Source organism: Ammospiza caudacuta, chromosome 11 (assembly GCF_027887145.1).
Source record: "Ammospiza caudacuta isolate bAmmCau1 chromosome 11, bAmmCau1.pri, whole genome shotgun sequence".
In the NCBI taxonomy this organism is placed as follows: domain Eukaryota; kingdom Metazoa; phylum Chordata; class Aves; order Passeriformes; family Passerellidae; genus Ammospiza; species Ammospiza caudacuta.
Window position 1 is genome coordinate 23,719,069 of NC_080603.1, and position 16,569 is coordinate 23,735,637.

Here is a 16,569-nt window from a genome sequence, read left to right on the forward strand (position 1 = left end):
ACTTTCACCCCTGTTTTTCCAAAACCCTTCCTTAGCAAAAATCAGCAGTTTGCATCTCACCCAACCCCATCACTCTCTCCACAGTCTTTCCCACCAGCCATTTAGTAACCTCTCCTAAAGCAATAACCTAGTTTGGAGCACAGTGCCACACTCTTACCTGAGAGTGGTACAGGAACAGGATCAGCAGCAGCCAGGATGGAGCAGGGCAGAGCTGAGCATGTGCCTCAGGTGCTGCTGGCTGCAGGATGAGGGCTGGGCTGAGGGGCTGCACCTGCCAGGGTGGAGCTGGAGAGATGGGAGTCCTTCCTCTGTGGGAGCTTTCCTTATGGAGCTGCCTTTTATACATCAGCACATGGTGATCATGAAATGCAATGGACAGGCTCACTGGCTTGATGAAAACAATATGCCTTCCTCAATAAGTTGGATGCTCTTTGTTGATGAAAGATGGTCCCTCTGAATTTCTTGTGTGGTAGCATGAATTATTTGGAGTTACCTCCAGAGCAGCTGAAAGGCCCCTCTCAGAAGTTATTTTTCCCCTGAATCATCCATGCCAGTGCCCTGTGGGATGTCTCATAGTTCCTGTGCAGCCTTGTGCCAAATATCAGTGGCAGGGTCAGCACCCACGTCATGGCCACCACCATGCCAACCCACCAAAAGCACCAGTTCTCATGCCACCAGTTGTGCTGCCCTGTGGCTGCTCTGTGGATGGATCTTGGAAGGACCAAGGCCACTCAGCTGTGTTTATGTCCTGCTGAACAATGTCAGTGACTGTGTAATTACACAAGTGTAATGACTGTCACACCAACTGCACAAGGGTAGCAGACATTCCAGGAAAAGAAATGATCCTCTGTAGAATGCTTGTTCTTTCAAAAAAACCCCACTGTATTGTCTTGTTTTCTTCAGAAATTGCAAACACTCTTGATTGAGGGGAAGAAGAGAAATCTGTCTCCAAATTAAACAGTTGTGACAGGGAGGATGTACCCAACCTCTCTCTGCAGTTCCAGAGCTGGGCTGGCTGTGCAGGAGCACTGGGAGAGCTGCATTCCTCTGCATACAGGGGAACAAGGTGCTGAACGACTTGAGCTGCCAAGGAGTAACTGAGTAACACAGTTTTATTGTCCAGTTACATTGTAAAAAAAAAAAAAAAAAAATAATAAAAATAATAATAATAATAATTTTAAAATATTAATAATAACAACAACAATAGTAATAATACAGTGTGAATGCAACAGATATTAGTATATATTATATATTATGTTTGTGTGTAATACATGCTGACACCTAATGCTGATACTCTCAACCTAGTGCTGTATCCAACCCCTAGTGAAAAACAGCTCTTCTATTTTGGGATCCAAGTAGAATAATCAAAAACTCCAACATTTTATACATATTCATTTCTTTGGTTTAGCATTATCGTTGTGTGTCGATAACCATCCTCTTCAATCATTATCTTGTCGTTGGCTAAAACGAGAGCTGCCTACAAGAAAGAGAGTATATATATGTATTTTTAAGGCCATCAAAGAGAGAAACTGGATACTTGTCTTCGTCAGAGCACCAGTTTCATAAATCATTCAGGCCTGCAGTTATCTGTGAACACTGTACCTTTGCCGAGTGCATGCATTTTTCATCAGCTTTGAATAATGACTGTCGGTAGGGCTGGATGGATGATGGAAACCTCTTGTGGCTCCTGTTGGGCTGCTTTACAGAAATCAAGTTTTGAAGAGTCCCATTGCAAAGCAACCCACATTCAAGTTAAGCAGTGAATGGAATATAAAAATCCTCCAAAAGCAGGAAAACAAGCACCACCAAATTCAGCTTAAGAGATTCAACAACTCTGTGTTTGTACAGTGTTAAAACAGCACTTAAGGAAGAGCAGCCACCTCATAACATTTTTATAAATGATTCATTCCCCTCTCTGTACTAAACTGATTGCAAATTTGAAGCAATTATTATCTTCTAAATGGAGAATATCGGTTGATAGAGAGCTCAATAATTACTACGTGTTTACTCAATGGTAGTAACAGCCTTAACCAATTCACCCATATGAACTTTACTGGGGTCTTTGGGGCAGGGACCTAATCAGTGTTAAACATGCAGGACCCTTTCAGCACTTGTCCTGAATAATATTTGGAGAATTTGAGACTAAGTACATCCATTCATTTAAAAAAAAAAAAATTAATGGTTGTTTTAATACATCAATGTGTCAGGGTCAGGTTTTTATTAAAAATTATCTTGACATAGTAAGTGCACAAGGAGTTCAAAAAGTATTGAAGTCTGATGAATCCTCCTCCCAAGTGTTTACAGTTAAATACTTTTTGCTTTTCTTTTCTTCTTCTGCACAGTTAGTTTTGCAAATATTCTTTAGAAGATTTAAATATAATATTTTTTAAGTGTTAAAATAAGTTATGTTCCCTATGTAAGACATCTTCAAACTCCTCTTGCCTGGGTGTGAACAAAAGCAAGGATGATCAGGACAGTGCTCATGTCTGGATCAGCAGAGTAATAATGCAGGATGAGTGTTTGGAGATTGGAAGTTTGGGGCAGGGAGAGGTGTAGCCTTCTGTGGCATCTTCCTCTGGGATGAGACTGTGCAGCACTGGTCCAGGATCCCATGTAAACATCTGGCTGGTTTGAACTGTGTCTTCTCAAAAAGAAAAGCCCAGAAATATTTCCTAGTGGAAATATTTCCTAGTGGAAATATTTCTGGTTTTCGAGAAGCCCAGAAATATTTCCTAGTGGAAATACTTCTGGTTTTTAAGCCAAGAAACAGGGGAAGGAGGGTCACCATGCAATGTCTCTATGTTCCTGACATTGACTGCAGTCCTGACACCTCCTAGCACCTCTGGGAAGGTGCCACCCATGCAGTTTTACTTTTTCCATTTCCCAACCTCTTTTTCCTTACACCTTTTCCTCTTTTTCCAACCAGGTGTTTGCTACGCTGAGTTCGGCGTGCGCGTCCCCAAGACCACGGGCTCTGCCTACACCTACAGCTACGTGACCGTGGGGGAGTTTGTGGCGTTCTTCATCGGCTGGAACCTGATCCTGGAGTACCTGATTGGGACAGCTGCAGGTGCCAGTGCCCTCAGCAGCATGTTTGACTCGCTGGCCAACCACACCATCAGCCGCTGGATGATCAGCAGCGTCGGCACGCTCAACGGCCTGGGTGCGTCCTGCTGGGCACAGACACCTCCATCAGTTTGGGCAGGAAAAGTAATTGGGAGCTCATCAGGAGTCAGACATGGATATTAGGCTTCATTCATTATTTACGGTCTGTCTGGCTCTGGTATTTTGCCTCAGCAGCCTGGCACACAGGCGGGACTGGAGGGGATGGGATATGGGATATTTTGAGCCCCTTTGGGATGAGCTGGCATTTAGAATGCAGGCACAGAAATAGTCGAATGTCACAGGGTAAGGGCAGCACAGGAACCCTTCACCCAGTGCAAACACTCTGCTTGGTCCCTTTGAGGCACACACAGAATTTTGTTAGAGGACACAAGCTGGTGTCTGCTGTACTGCTGGGGATGGGGGACTGTGGTGGTCCTGTATGACCAGCAGCTCCAGCAACAGTCCATGAATCCTACCAGTAAGCAAACCAGCCAGCTGTCCTGTACCTGTGTCATGAAAACTTCATGACTGATTGATTTTTAATGAGTGCTTGGCAGATACATGTTATGCAAATTGGGACAGGGTCATTGGTCTGCTGCTCTCCCAAAAGTCTGAACAGTGTCTTGAGACATCAAGATTTATCACCTTAATTAAACAACTTTAGCTAGTGGAGACATGGGCCTCTAGAGACCACTTTTGCAATGAGACCAAAGAGTTCTGCAAAACTTCAAGGTCTGAAAAGTGTTTAAAACTCCTCCACAGCAATTCTGGATATTCTGTGGATGGAGAGTAGCACATCTCTTTTCTCTCACCTAGGGAAAGGAGAGGAGTCGTACCCTGACCTTCTTGCTCTGGTCATTGCTGTCATTGTCACCATCATTGTGGCCATGGGGGTGAAGAACTCGGTGGGACTGAACAACGTGCTCAATGTCATTAACTTGGCAGTTTGGGTCTTCATCATGATTGCTGGTCTGTTCTACATCAAAAGTGACAACTGGGCTGAAGGGCAATTCCTGCCGTTCGGATGGCCAGGGGTAAGTCTGGGAGCACAGAGGGACACACAGCACCTGAGTGCTGCCACACACTCAGCCTGGCTCATGGGTTACACACCCCAATTCTGCTGCACCCTCCAGGTCCCAGCCCTGCTAAATCCACCTGTGCTTTGGCCAGGGATCTTCAAATCCCAGGAGTGCAGGCTTGGATCCAGACCTGCTCTTTCCACCAAACCCAAGGAGTATGGCAAGGCTTCATCTCCTAACTCCTCTTAGCATAAACCCAGAACTTTTCCAAAATGTCCCTTTGCAGAGTCAAACTCCTCATGGGAGTATCCCCAAGGCAATGCCACTAATTGCCAGGCAATGGAGCAAAATGCTGTGGCTGTCTAAGACAGGGAGCTCCAGAGAGCTGGCTCAGCCTCTGCAGAGCAGGGAGATACTTTTGTTGGCTGGTTTTCAACAACAATGTTCTCAAGCATTTGTTTTGAGCACTTCATAATGCCACCTGCCAGCACTTATTTTATGGATGTTCCCTCAAAGCTTACTGAGAATTTGGACATATTTGGCTTTTTTAGCTTGCTTGCACTGGTTTTTATCCAAGGATGAACAGAGACTGAAAATATCTCAGCTGGCCTAAACCCAAGATAATTTCTCAGATTTACACTGCTCAACTCCATTGAGGTTTTGTGCAGAAAAATAAGCAAGAAAGTAAAGTAAACCATGAATCTTGATTATTGAAAGGGTCCCAAACCTGAATATAGTCCCTGCACCTTCATCCAGTAAAACAATGCCTCTTTGCCACAGAACAACAGTGGGGAGATGAGCTCTGAGGCTCACTTGAGAGCAGAGGTCATATTTTACCTTTGGGTTGTGCTTGGGTTGTTATACCATACAACAGGAGTGACAAAGAGAAAATGGAAAATATCTGTTTTGCTCCAATTCAATGCACCAAATATCTCTTGGGAAACAAAAAGAACCAAAAAAAAAAAACAAAAAACAAAACAAAAAAAAGTAGTTTTCAAAGATAGATGCATACCCAAAACACAAAAAACCTCAGTAGTGTGGTCTCATCCTTTTCAGCTGGCTCATTGTCTCACAAGTTGTTTGTAAAAGTAAATCTACCACCAAGCACAAGTTTCGAGATTCCCAGCAGCATAGGGCATATTTTAAAAGGATAATTACAGACAGTCCCTGAAAGAGGTGAGTTTTACTGTGTGCAGTATCCCCTGACAGCTGAGATGACAGAGGTGTGATGGACAGGTGGTACCCAGCAAGCTGCAAGGGCTTCACAGCTCCAGATCAGCCAAGCTGTCTTCACCCTGCTCCAGCGTTCCTTTCCTATAAATGTCCTCGCTAATATTGTATATTTTTTAAAATCACATTAAAAAAAAAAAATAACCAAAGAGTACAAATAATTCCTCATCCAAGTGCTCCAGTGTGTGCTCCTAACCTGTCTGCAGCTTCCAAGAAAAACAGAGGTTGTTTGGGAAGCGGCTCACATCTGACGGCTGCTGCTCTCTCCTGCTTCCTCTGCAAGCGGATCTTGCTGCCACATGAGACATCTTGCTAAGGCAGAACATGTAAACATGTTCCAGATCCCTACTCATAAAAATGGATTTGGGGTGGAGGATTGTTAAAGCAAACCTGAAATTGGCTGATTGTCTCCTCTGACAGTGGCAGGATCTCCCAGCATATTCAGGCACTGCAGGTTTGTGGGGTGAGCTGCAGATGCCTCCATGGCTCAGGGCACAGGTTGAAATCATTTCCCCAGTTCAGATCAGTGGGTTAGGGGTGCTCCCAGGGTCAGTCCCCAGAGCTACACCCCCTGACCTGTGGCCACTCACCCTTTAACTCAGACAAGGCACAACAGCGCTGCTCTGCTTTTGCTCAGCTCCCTCTCCCTGGCTGGGTGCCAGCCTCCCTCCTGGCACCCAGATGTTCGATCCTCCCCACAGGTGCTCAAGGGGGCTGCAACCTGTTTCTATGCCTTCATTGGCTTTGACATCATTGCTACCACGGGAGAGGAGGCCAAGAACCCCAACACCTCCATCCCCTACGCCATCACAGCCTCGCTCGTCACGTGCCTGACAGCTTATGTGTCTGTAAGTAGTCCCTGCACAGGTGTGAATGTACATAAATATGTATGGATGCATGTAAATATATATATATGTACCATGTGAGTCCTTCTGGACACCTGCCCAGTGCCTGCCAAGGCTCCTCTCTGTTTGTCCCCAGGCTCCTGTCACCTGACAAGACCCCTCTGCCAGCTGCAGGGACAAGGTGGCAGGCAGGTTTTTTAGTCCCCTTCCACAGCTATTTTTGCACCCGGGAGAGAAGCAAAGAAGGAGCAGCAGCACTGCAGCATCCTTTCTCCGTGGTTCTGGGAAAAGCAGCACTGCCTCTGCTGGAGATACGGGAGAGGCTCCAAGTGAGGGGAAGGATAGGCAGGGATGGCTGTGTGAGATTGCACTGCTCTGCACCCCAATAAAAGCATGCCTGTGCTCAGAGATTTTCCTTGCAAAAGAGCAAAAATTAGTTATGAAGGAGAAAAAAGCACTGTTCTGATAATTTCAAAGAAACTCACCTCTCCTGCATGGGAGTGGGCTTCTCATGAAAACAAATTCTTTGACTCGAATAGGACCAGAGTGCTGCTCCAAGCAATGCAATCTGGATTTGGGGTCTGCCCCAGCATTATTTCCCACACAGGGATGCAGCCAAAGCGAGTGTTACTAACCCTGCCAGATCCACCAGCCTCACCAGTCCCACTTGGTTCCTGCATCACCCCTGAATTGAGGTTCAAGCATCCCCTTCTTGCCTTTGAGTAGCAGAGACTAAGACCCCACAGTTTTCTGGATTAACCACCCTACAGCAAAGTGCAAACAGACCAAATTCCAGCGTTTTACATCCCCTCCACCCTGAGAATACCCAGCACCCCCAGTGCTGATGCTGACAGCCCTGTCCTGCTCCTCTTGCCTTGCCAGGTGAGCATGATCCTGACGCTGATGGTGCCCTATGATGCCATCGACACAGAGTCCCCACTGATGGAAATGTTTGTGGTCCATGGCTTCTATGCAGCCAAATTCATCGTTGCCATCGGGTCCGTGGCTGGCCTCACTGTCAGCCTGCTGGGCTCCCTCTTCCCAATGCCCAGAGTCATTTATGCCATGGCTGGAGATGGGCTGCTCTTCAGGTCAGTCATACCTGTGCTGGCATTTATTTCTGGCCTCTTGGGATCTGAGGGGAAATTGTTCTGGGGGATTTGGGGGTCCCACACTGTCACTACAGGGAGCAATGAGCATGCACAGACACGGTGGGTGCAGAATGGGGCACAAGCCAAAGCGTTGTCCTGGGGGGAAAATATCAGGAGCAGTCTACCCTACAGTTTCTCATTTGGTGCTGTTACCTAGAGATTCTGATTATGTGGGGATGAGTGTTTAATTCAAGAGCTACTTGCAAAAGAGAGCAGTTTATATGGATAAAATCTGGGAAGTATCTGAGTGCTCATTGCAGAGCTGGTCAGACCCAGATCTAACTCCAAATTCAACTTCGGCACTGCTGCCAGTCCCCACCTGGAATCAAAGTTCCAAAAAGCAACAAGACCTGAAGGGATCCCTGAGACTGTCCCCTGCAATGAGGGAAGGGTTATTGCAGCCTCTATGATTTTAACTTCCTGTGACTGTTCTGCGCTCCAGGTTTTTGTCCCACGTCAGCTCTTACACGGAAACCCCTATCGTGGCTTGTATCGTGTCTGGGTTCCTGGCAGCTCTGCTCTCCTTGCTGGTCAGCCTGAGGGACCTGATTGAGATGATGTCCATTGGCACCCTGCTCGCCTACACGCTGGTGTCCGTCTGCGTCCTGCTCCTCCGCTACCAGCCCGAGAGCGACATCGACGGCTTCGTCAAATTCCTCTCCGAGGAACACACCAAGAAGAAGGAGGGCATCCTGGCAGACTGTGAGAAGGAAGCTTGCTCTCCTGGCAGCGAAGGAGAGGAGTTCTCTGGCCCACCAACCAACACGTGCGGGGCAAAAAATCTGCCATCGCTGGGAGACAATGAGATGCTAATTGGGAAATCCGATAAATCTGCCTACAACGTGAATCACCCCAACTACGGCACCGTGGACATGACCACGGGGATAGAGGCAGATGAGTCTGAGAACATCTATCTCATCAAGCTGAAGAAGCTGATTGGCCCTCGGTACTACACAATGAGGATTCACCTTGGGCTGCCGGGTAAAATGGATCGCCCGACGGCGGCGACCGGCCACACCGTCACCACCTGTGTGCTCCTGCTCTTCGTCCTCATGTTCATCTTCTGCTCCTTCATCATTTTTGGGTCAGACTACATCTCTGAGCAGAGCTGGTGGGCTGTGCTCCTGGTGGTGCTGATGGTCCTGCTCATCGCTGTGCTGGTGTTTGTGATCTTGCAGCAGCCAGAAAACCCCAAGAAGCTGCCCTACATGGCCCCGTGTCTGCCCTTCGTGCCTGCCTTCGCCATGCTGGTCAATATCTATCTCATGCTGAAGCTCTCCACTGTCACGTGGATCCGATTTGCCGTCTGGTGTTTTGTGGGTGAGTCCCAGGTTCATTTATTTTAATTTTTTCACTGACAATCTTTTGGAAGGGTGTTAATAATGACAGCTTCCCTAATCAGAGTGCATAGGCTGGAAATACCCAGTCCTTCTTGTCTGCCCCTTGCCATCCTGAAGTTTTTAGAAATCTCATTTTGTCCAGTCCCCGAACCACAGCTAAATGGAAAATTACACCTCCAGAAAACATCAGATTCATGGAAGAGAATGACTCCATGCAAGGTGACTATTTTGATGGCTTTTTTGATGCAAAGTAGGCGGGTTCTGGAAATTGCCTCACAGGCAGGCTTTGTACAGAAATCAGTTTGATTTCTTGCTCTGTCACCCACTTGAGCTTTTCAGCAGCCCACACCAGTATTTCAGCACTGCTTTTCCAAAGTCCAGAGTGCTCAATCCTAGAATCCCTGGGAAAGTCAGATCTGTAGTCTGTATCTCCTTTTAGCTCAACCTCTTAACTTCTGGGTAGGGGCATCTTAGGACTCACAGACTCTGTTGTGGATCCTTTTTTTCCCAAATTTAGGCTTTCTGACACATAACCAGGAGTCCAGCATATCCATAGTGCTTTACTTTGCAACTCACTTAGTCCACAAACCCAAGAGAATAAAGCAGATCTCATAGCTCCTCCAAGCTGAGCCATTGGGCAGGAGCATTTTTGGGCAGAGAAGACATACTCAGTGCTGTTTTGGGCCTTTAGGTTAATAGGTGAAACTGCAAATCCAGGGAAAGTCCTTCCATCTGGAAGAAAAGATGACTCCAAAGCATCAGTTTAATCTGGTGTGATTAAGCACTTTCCTCTGTGGGTACAGCTAACACCTCTTGAGCTGCCAGCAATGAGTAAATTAAACCACTGCATTAGGTGTGATGAACTCCACCAGCCCATCCATGGCTGTTGGGGGTGGGACATCCCATTGGTTTTTCTGGCACAGATGTGAGGTCCTGATATAACCTCACATCAGTCCTCCATGGCTAATCCATGTCATGTGGAGTCTGGATTACTTGGTGAGGATGTCTGGGGTAGGTTAATCCCATGATCCACCAGAAATCAGACCTCTGGCTGTATTTCCTGCCAGTGAAAGCATTTGTGCATGAAGGTGAAATCAGGTAGGGGTAGAAGGACTAGTGAGTAGCTGGGGTCCAACCCTCTCTCTCTTGCCCACCCAGGTCTGCTCATCTACTTTGGCTATGGGATGTGGAACAGCACGCTGGAGATCAGCGCCCGGGAGGAGGCCCTGCACCAGAGCACCTACCAGCGCTACGACGTGGACGTCGACCCCTTCTCCGTGGACGACGGCTTCTCCTTCGCCCCCGAGGGCGAGAGCTACCCGGCCTGGGGTCCTTCTGAGGACAAGAGCTTCTCGTACCAGCAAATGGCGGGCACCAAGGAGAGCCATCGGACAAGTGGCAGGTCGAAAAGCAAAGGCCGGCACAAACCGCCGTCAGATGCTCTGATCGCCAACGATGAGCTGGACTACTCACCCGAGTAGCGGGACAGGCGATGAGGAAGGGTCCCCGTGGCTCCCCCATCCTGCCCCATCCTCCCCGGGTCCTCCACCACCGCCCTGCTCACCTCTGGTACTCGGGACACGCCCTGCGATTGCCGCTGACCCCGAACCAAACCTGCCCAACTCCGTGGCCTGTCCCAGCTCCACCAGTGGGGTCTTGCTCTGGTGAACGCTGGCTGATCCCCCAGCACCGGCTGATCTCCCAGCACCAGCTGCACCAGCGAGGCAGCGGAGTGGGAGATGTGCCAAGCCAGGAGGGTGTTGAGAGGTGGAAGGAGCCACAAGGGGACAGTCAAATTGTCCCTGGGGAATGTTCACCCGACGGCCGCAGGGGTGGAATGCCACTCTAAAATTTTTTGGCCCTTTGGCACCAAAAAAACTTTGTTTTTTTTTCCTTTGATCCACCTAGAAATGATAGCTGAGCCGGAGGCACAGAGAGGTGGGTAGGTACAAAATGGAGATGGACACACTCTTCCCTGGGAGTAGCTCAGAGATGCATAGTTGGTTCCATCACACAGAGTTTCCATGGCCCATTCTGGTGCACTGCACAGAGCAGTGTCCCCATGTCCATCCCCACACTCCAAACCCCAATACTGTTATTCAAAATTAGTCCATGTCTTAGTCCAACCTTGAAGTCCCAGCACAGTCCAACACCCCAAATCTGAGGCGGGGAGCCTGATCCCATTCCTGGTCATAGTGAGGGCTGTGACCCACTCCTGGCTCAACCCTCTTTGTACAAATGGTCAACGAGGACCACACATTCCTCTGAGCATCACCAGTCTGAAGTTGGGCACTGCTTCCACCACCTTGTGTCTTTTACTAAAATGACTGTGCTGTCATTCCCTCACCGTGCTGGGCACCTTCCAGTGCCCACTCTGCCCTCAGTGCTCCAGACACCCATCCATGCCCTCACAAAACAGCAGCATCCATGGGTCAGCCACGTCTTGGCAGGGCTGGGCCATGGGTAGCAAGCAGAGAGGATTTGGCAACTGCAATCTGACTCCCTACTGCCGTCTGCACCTTGTACAATATTCTCTGGTTTTGACCTTGGCTTGGTGGGTGCTGTATGAAAAACACTGAAATGCTGCTCATTCCGTAAGTGTCCATATTTCAGTCTGAAACCAAACAGAGCTGGTGGATTGCAGGGCAGAGGTGGTCAGAGGTGGATGTTAAAGCCCCTGAACATGGCCATGGACCCCATCAGGCTCCCTGCTGCCTGTGTCCCCACAGAATTGTCGGTCAGCAGTGATGGGGTTTGGTCAGTGATTATCTGCAGGTCCAGTTGTGGAGCCCATCATGCTTCATGTAAAACACTGTGGTGGAGGAACATCTTTTGAATAAACAGTAACCAAAACCCATCAGACAGCAACTCCCATCCTTCCCCTAGCTGCCGATGGCTGCAGATGGATCCATCCCAGGGGCTCCAGTGCAGCCCAGACCAACCCCCAGTACCATGGGCTGTTGCTGGCATCCCAGGGGACAATTTAACATCAACAGGGGCAGGATTTCCAATACGGAAATATCCTTGTGGATATTGAGAATCTTTAATGCTTTGGTGCACTGGATGAGGCTCAGGCTCCCAAAACACCTGCCTGGCACCCTCTGTGGGCAAGGAGGTGCAAAGGGTGCCTGGACCTGTGCCCATCCCCGTCACTCCTGGGATGCAAGAGCTTGATGGAGACACTCTGTCTGGGGCTGCGAAAGTATCCCTCCAGCTCCTGTCCCAAACAGTGGCAAACTACAGTCCTTTTCCCAGTGGAGAAGAACATCCAGTTCTGCAGATCTTAACCCGGAGTGCTCCGGGCTAGCCAAGGGAAGTTTGGCTTCTGAAGCAGCTTCAGGGTGGGAGTGAGGATTTGGCTAAAGGACCTGTAAGCTTTGCTCTGGCATTGACTCCTGCTGCCCACACCTACCACGCTTCTACAAGGAGAAATCCTGAGTGGGTCCTACTGAAAAGCTGCTCATGGGCCAGCTCAGGAAAACTCTGCTGCAGCACTGAGCTCCTCTTGTGATGATCACTGCCCACCCATGCTTGGCTGCTCTCGTCCTTGATGCCTTAGAAGTACCCAAGAGAGATGGCACCTTGCAGGTCTGGCTGTGTGTTTTCAGGGAGAAAGATTGATGCTATTTTCCTACCAGCTCTTGTACTATACCATATCCAAGGCAGTCGTTTTCGTCCTGCTCCCACAGGGTATTTGGGCATCTGCTGAGCCACAAACTCATGCCCAAGCACCCTGTTGGGTCAGAGCCTGTTCTTCTTGCAGCCTTAATCTCTTGCTATGGAGCAGTTCCCAGTACCAGTGTCTGTCGTCACGTCCACTCAAGTCACGCCGTATAATTTGACAAGGGCTTGACCCCTTGTTCTTTGGTGTCTGTAGGAACTTCTCCATTGGATCTGAGCAGCCTTTTGGCTGCCCCCATTCCCAGCCACCCATCCCCCTTCCCCTTCCTGGGGAAGATGGCTGTGCCCCATCCTGGGACCACCAGGGAACAGCATTTGATGCCACCATGGCACGGTCAGATGTGGATGGGCTGCTGTCAGCCCTCGCCGTGCTGGAGGTGGGAGCTGCACCACATCCCACCCAACAGAGGTGTTTAAGGAGAAGGGGACCAAGCCACAGGTGTTGGGGGTTTGCCAGTGGCCAAAGGCTGGGTTTACAGGATCCCTGCTCCCAGTTCTGGGTGGCAGCTCCTGGGAGATGTGCGGGTTCAGCCTCTGGCAACTCATGTGCTGTCTCTTGTAGCAGCATTGGGCTCTTCAGTGGGCACAAACAAAGGCTGAGAAGGCAAAATGTCCAGGTGTGCCCATCACCTCTGGGCACTGCTGGCCAGGGGCTGGGAAGAGGTGCAAGTGCTGATTTTGCTGTAACCCCAACTCCAGCCTTTCCCTGGGGTGCCCTGAGGGAGGTTCTCAATCCCTGAGCCCTCAGGAGGATGTGGCAGAGCGGGACCATCCTGCTCCCACCTCTGGTGAGAGGCACAAAGCCCCTCCGTGCCTGCCTGCCCTCCCTGAGGGGCCAAATGCATGGTACAGATGGAGCATAAATACCTCAAACCTTCCAGGCCGGCTCTGTAAGATCTCAGCCCCTCCACAAATTCACTCCACATGGTCACAACCCCTCAGTCCAGCACTCCAGCATCCTCCACATGGCAGCAAAATCACACCCCAGCAACATGGGATGTTGTAAATCCAGCTTGTAAATGATCTTCACTTCATTTTGTTCAGTCTTTCTGATGTATATCTTGCTTTTATTTTTTTTTTGCAGGTGGTACTTTCTGGTGTAACAATTCTCTGCAGTTCTGGTATGAAGTTGGTGTATTTGTTAAAAGCAGTTTGTTCTATCCATTTTTATTTTTTTTTGTGGTTTCCAGAAGCCCATTGGTGCATTGTACAATGGGGTCTTGTAGTGTGTCATGAGAAAGAAAAAAAATATGCAGATATGTTATGGAGTGATTTTTATTTTCAAATGACTGTGTTGTTGACAACTATACATATAATACATATATATAATCGAGATACTAAGAAAAAAAAATCTAAATTTACCAAAATCTGTATATTTTAATAAATGCATAAAGCTTTACTGTGTGCCTTTACATTTAAAAATCAAAGAGGAACTAAGGGATTTGTAAAGAAAGCCAGAGACAAATGTGTCTTAGAATTAGTTTCCATAGTAATGTAAATCTTTTAAATGAAAGACTAAACCAAAAAGTAATAATAAAAAAAAATTCCCATGTAAATTTTGTTTAGCCAATCAGTACCTGAAGTTCTGATATTTTTTTCAGTGCTAAATTGAAGCTAGAAATTAACAAAACTTGCTTTGAGTAATTCAAAAATTCCATTTTAAAAGATCCATTTCAGCTGGCTTTGTCATTTACTTGTAGTGTTGTGAGAGAAAATGGTTATCTGTTTACACAATAAAAAAAAGGAAAAAAAAAAAAAGAAGGAAAAAAAAAAAGCCAATGACCACAGGTTGACTATTGCAGTGCAAAGGCCTGGGGTGCACCAATGTCTTCCCATCTGCTGGCACTCACCTTTCCTTGGGGGAGCTGGAGTGTCACAGCACTGTCCCCTGGACAGCAGGACAGTGTGGAGAGGCAGACACAGCTGCCTGTCCCCTTTGGGGTGCTCAGGGCTCCTTCCTGCTGTCCCTGTTATGTGGGGAATGGGGAGCTCGCCAGGTGCCCTCCCCATCATGGGCATGGGATGAAGAGCTCCAGCTGGTCCTGGTGGAGCTGCAGAGAGCTCTGCTGGGCATCAGGGACCTCCACACTGGGGTATCCACCACAGCCACTACTCCACACTTGGTGTTAGGAATGGTGTGGAGCAGTTTTTCGATTCAGGACAATTATATTTGGTCCTATTTTGAGTATTTGTGTCAGCAAATGAGCACTAAAAGTCTTAATGAGCCAACAGTGCTGTGGCCAATCCAGACCAAGAGAGCCCCACAGGAGAGCAGGGTGTTTTGGGCAGGTACAAAACAGGTGTTTCAGCTCTGATCCTTTAAAAACTAGAAAAGTTTAATGTTCTTTGTGCTTCCTCAGAACCCTTCCCCTCTGTGGTGCCAGCACTAATACCCCATCACATTCTTGTCCCCATCTCCTTGCACCCCATGATTGCAGGTGTGCATTTCCCGTGCAGCTGCTGCGGGGTTGATTTGCTTTGTTTGGTTTTTAATTCTCTTCCCTGACATAAAACTTCTTCCTTGCTCTGAGCATCACTCCCAGGGCCTTTCAAGAGTTGGTTTTGGGGTTGGATGCTGGTAACCTGTGGCTGTGGGCAGAGCACACAGAGCCCCAGCACCACACCCTGCCAAGGGTCCCCAGCACCACGAGAATGAGGATCATGGAATGGGTGAGCCTGGCAGGGCTCGTTCCCAATCACCTCATGCACCTCCCGCAGCACCAAAACCCTCCCCGGGCATCCGACCCGGGTGTTCCTGTGCTTTTCCCTCCCAGTTTGCCCCAGGGCTGTCTGCAGGCAGCATTCCATTCCGTCGGATCCCTGCTCCGAGGTGTTCCCCGCCGCAGTCGGTGCCGGGGTTAGGAGGGTGAACCCGCGGGCACAATCCACAATCCCCGGGCAGCCTGCACAAGCTGGCACGTCTGTGCCCCCCTGCGCCCGGGGCACCCGCACATCAATGGCAGCACTGACAGCGTCCCCGGGCTGTACAAGAGCCGCCTGTGCCCTGCCTGTGATGTCATGAGCACAAGTGTCCTGCCACCGCCCGCCGCCCGCCCTGGGGACATTGCACAGCGATGCGCGGCTGGCACAACAGAGCCGCCTTCAAGGCTGCTCGGGGTGAGAGGCAGATGCTCGGGCTGCTGCCCGTCCCCGGGCCAGGCAGGCAGAGGGTCCCCGTGGAGCACAGCCAGCCTCCCTCTGGCTCCTGTTAAATGCTCCAGCTTCCCACGTGGAGCAGGGGAGGTGGGAGCTGCAGCATCCTTGCCTGTGGCTGCATCACTCAGTTTGGTTTCTCCAGGTGAAGCAGACCAAGGAGAGTCCAAAATGCATTGACAGCCCTGTTTTCCCATTATTCATCATCCCAAAAAACTTGGTTGCTCAGACCCTTCTCCTCCTCCTGCTGCCTCTCCACTGGGGCTCTCCTCTTGCCCGTGTCTGAGCAGCAGCTATTCCTCTTTTCCTTCTCTCGGCTTACACAAATTGTTTGAACTGAGTTAACATCTCTGGGAACAGATGGGATTTTGTACCAGTGTAATTAAATTGCTACAGCCTCTGGTAAGGACAGAGTTAGATCTTGATCTTACACAGTTTTGATCAGAGCAATGACCCCAGATCAGACCCCTACTTTAGTTGAGAGCACTTTCAGCAGCATGAGGTCTCAACTTCGTGGTGCTCAGGGTCACCTCCACCACTTCAGGGGCTTTCTAATTCTTCCCAATATAAAGAAACCCACTAGTGGGTACAACTGGTACAAGCTGTTACTGGGAGCATTGAAAGAACCAAAGGAGAAGATAACAGACAGTCCCATAGAGGAAGATTACTCATATTTTAAATATTCTTCATTTAATGCCACAGCAGAGCAGTTTTTCATCTCGAACTGCTGTAAAAAAAAGAAAATCTTCAAAATCATTGGCAATCCCTGTCATGGAAAAACTGGCTGTGGAAACACACAGGAAGGAAGGAAAAAAAAAGTAGTCAGGGGTTGCAGGTACTCTGTTATTTATTGTACAGTATTTCACTGAAAGTACAAAGGCATCATCAGTACTCACCAGAATTGTATTGTAACAGGTACATTATACTGCATGTTAAAATGTGCTGCTTTAACAAGGCAAGACAGAACACAAATTTAGAGGAAGGAAGAAAGAAAGAGTTTAAAAAAATGTAAAAATACATTTTTTTTAGTAACTGATCTGTACAA

The 16,569-nt window shown here is 48.6% G+C and overlaps 1 protein-coding gene across 1 annotated transcript in view; it reads left to right on the forward strand.

Moving 5' to 3' along the window:
* SLC7A14 (solute carrier family 7 member 14) overlaps positions 1–13,823 on the forward strand; it is a 29,730-nt gene extending 15,907 nt beyond the window's left edge. The window contains exons 3-8 of the mRNA XM_058812051.1: positions 2,927–3,163; positions 3,922–4,139; positions 6,056–6,202; positions 7,082–7,290; positions 7,793–8,670; positions 9,849–13,823. Of these exons, the coding sequence (XP_058668034.1) occupies positions 2,927–3,163; positions 3,922–4,139; positions 6,056–6,202; positions 7,082–7,290; positions 7,793–8,670; positions 9,849–10,171 (2,012 nt within the window). The 3' untranslated portion in view covers positions 10,172–13,823. The remainder of the gene's footprint in view (positions 1–2,926; positions 3,164–3,921; positions 4,140–6,055; positions 6,203–7,081; positions 7,291–7,792; positions 8,671–9,848) is intronic.
* Positions 13,824–16,569: the final 2,746 nt, after the last annotated feature.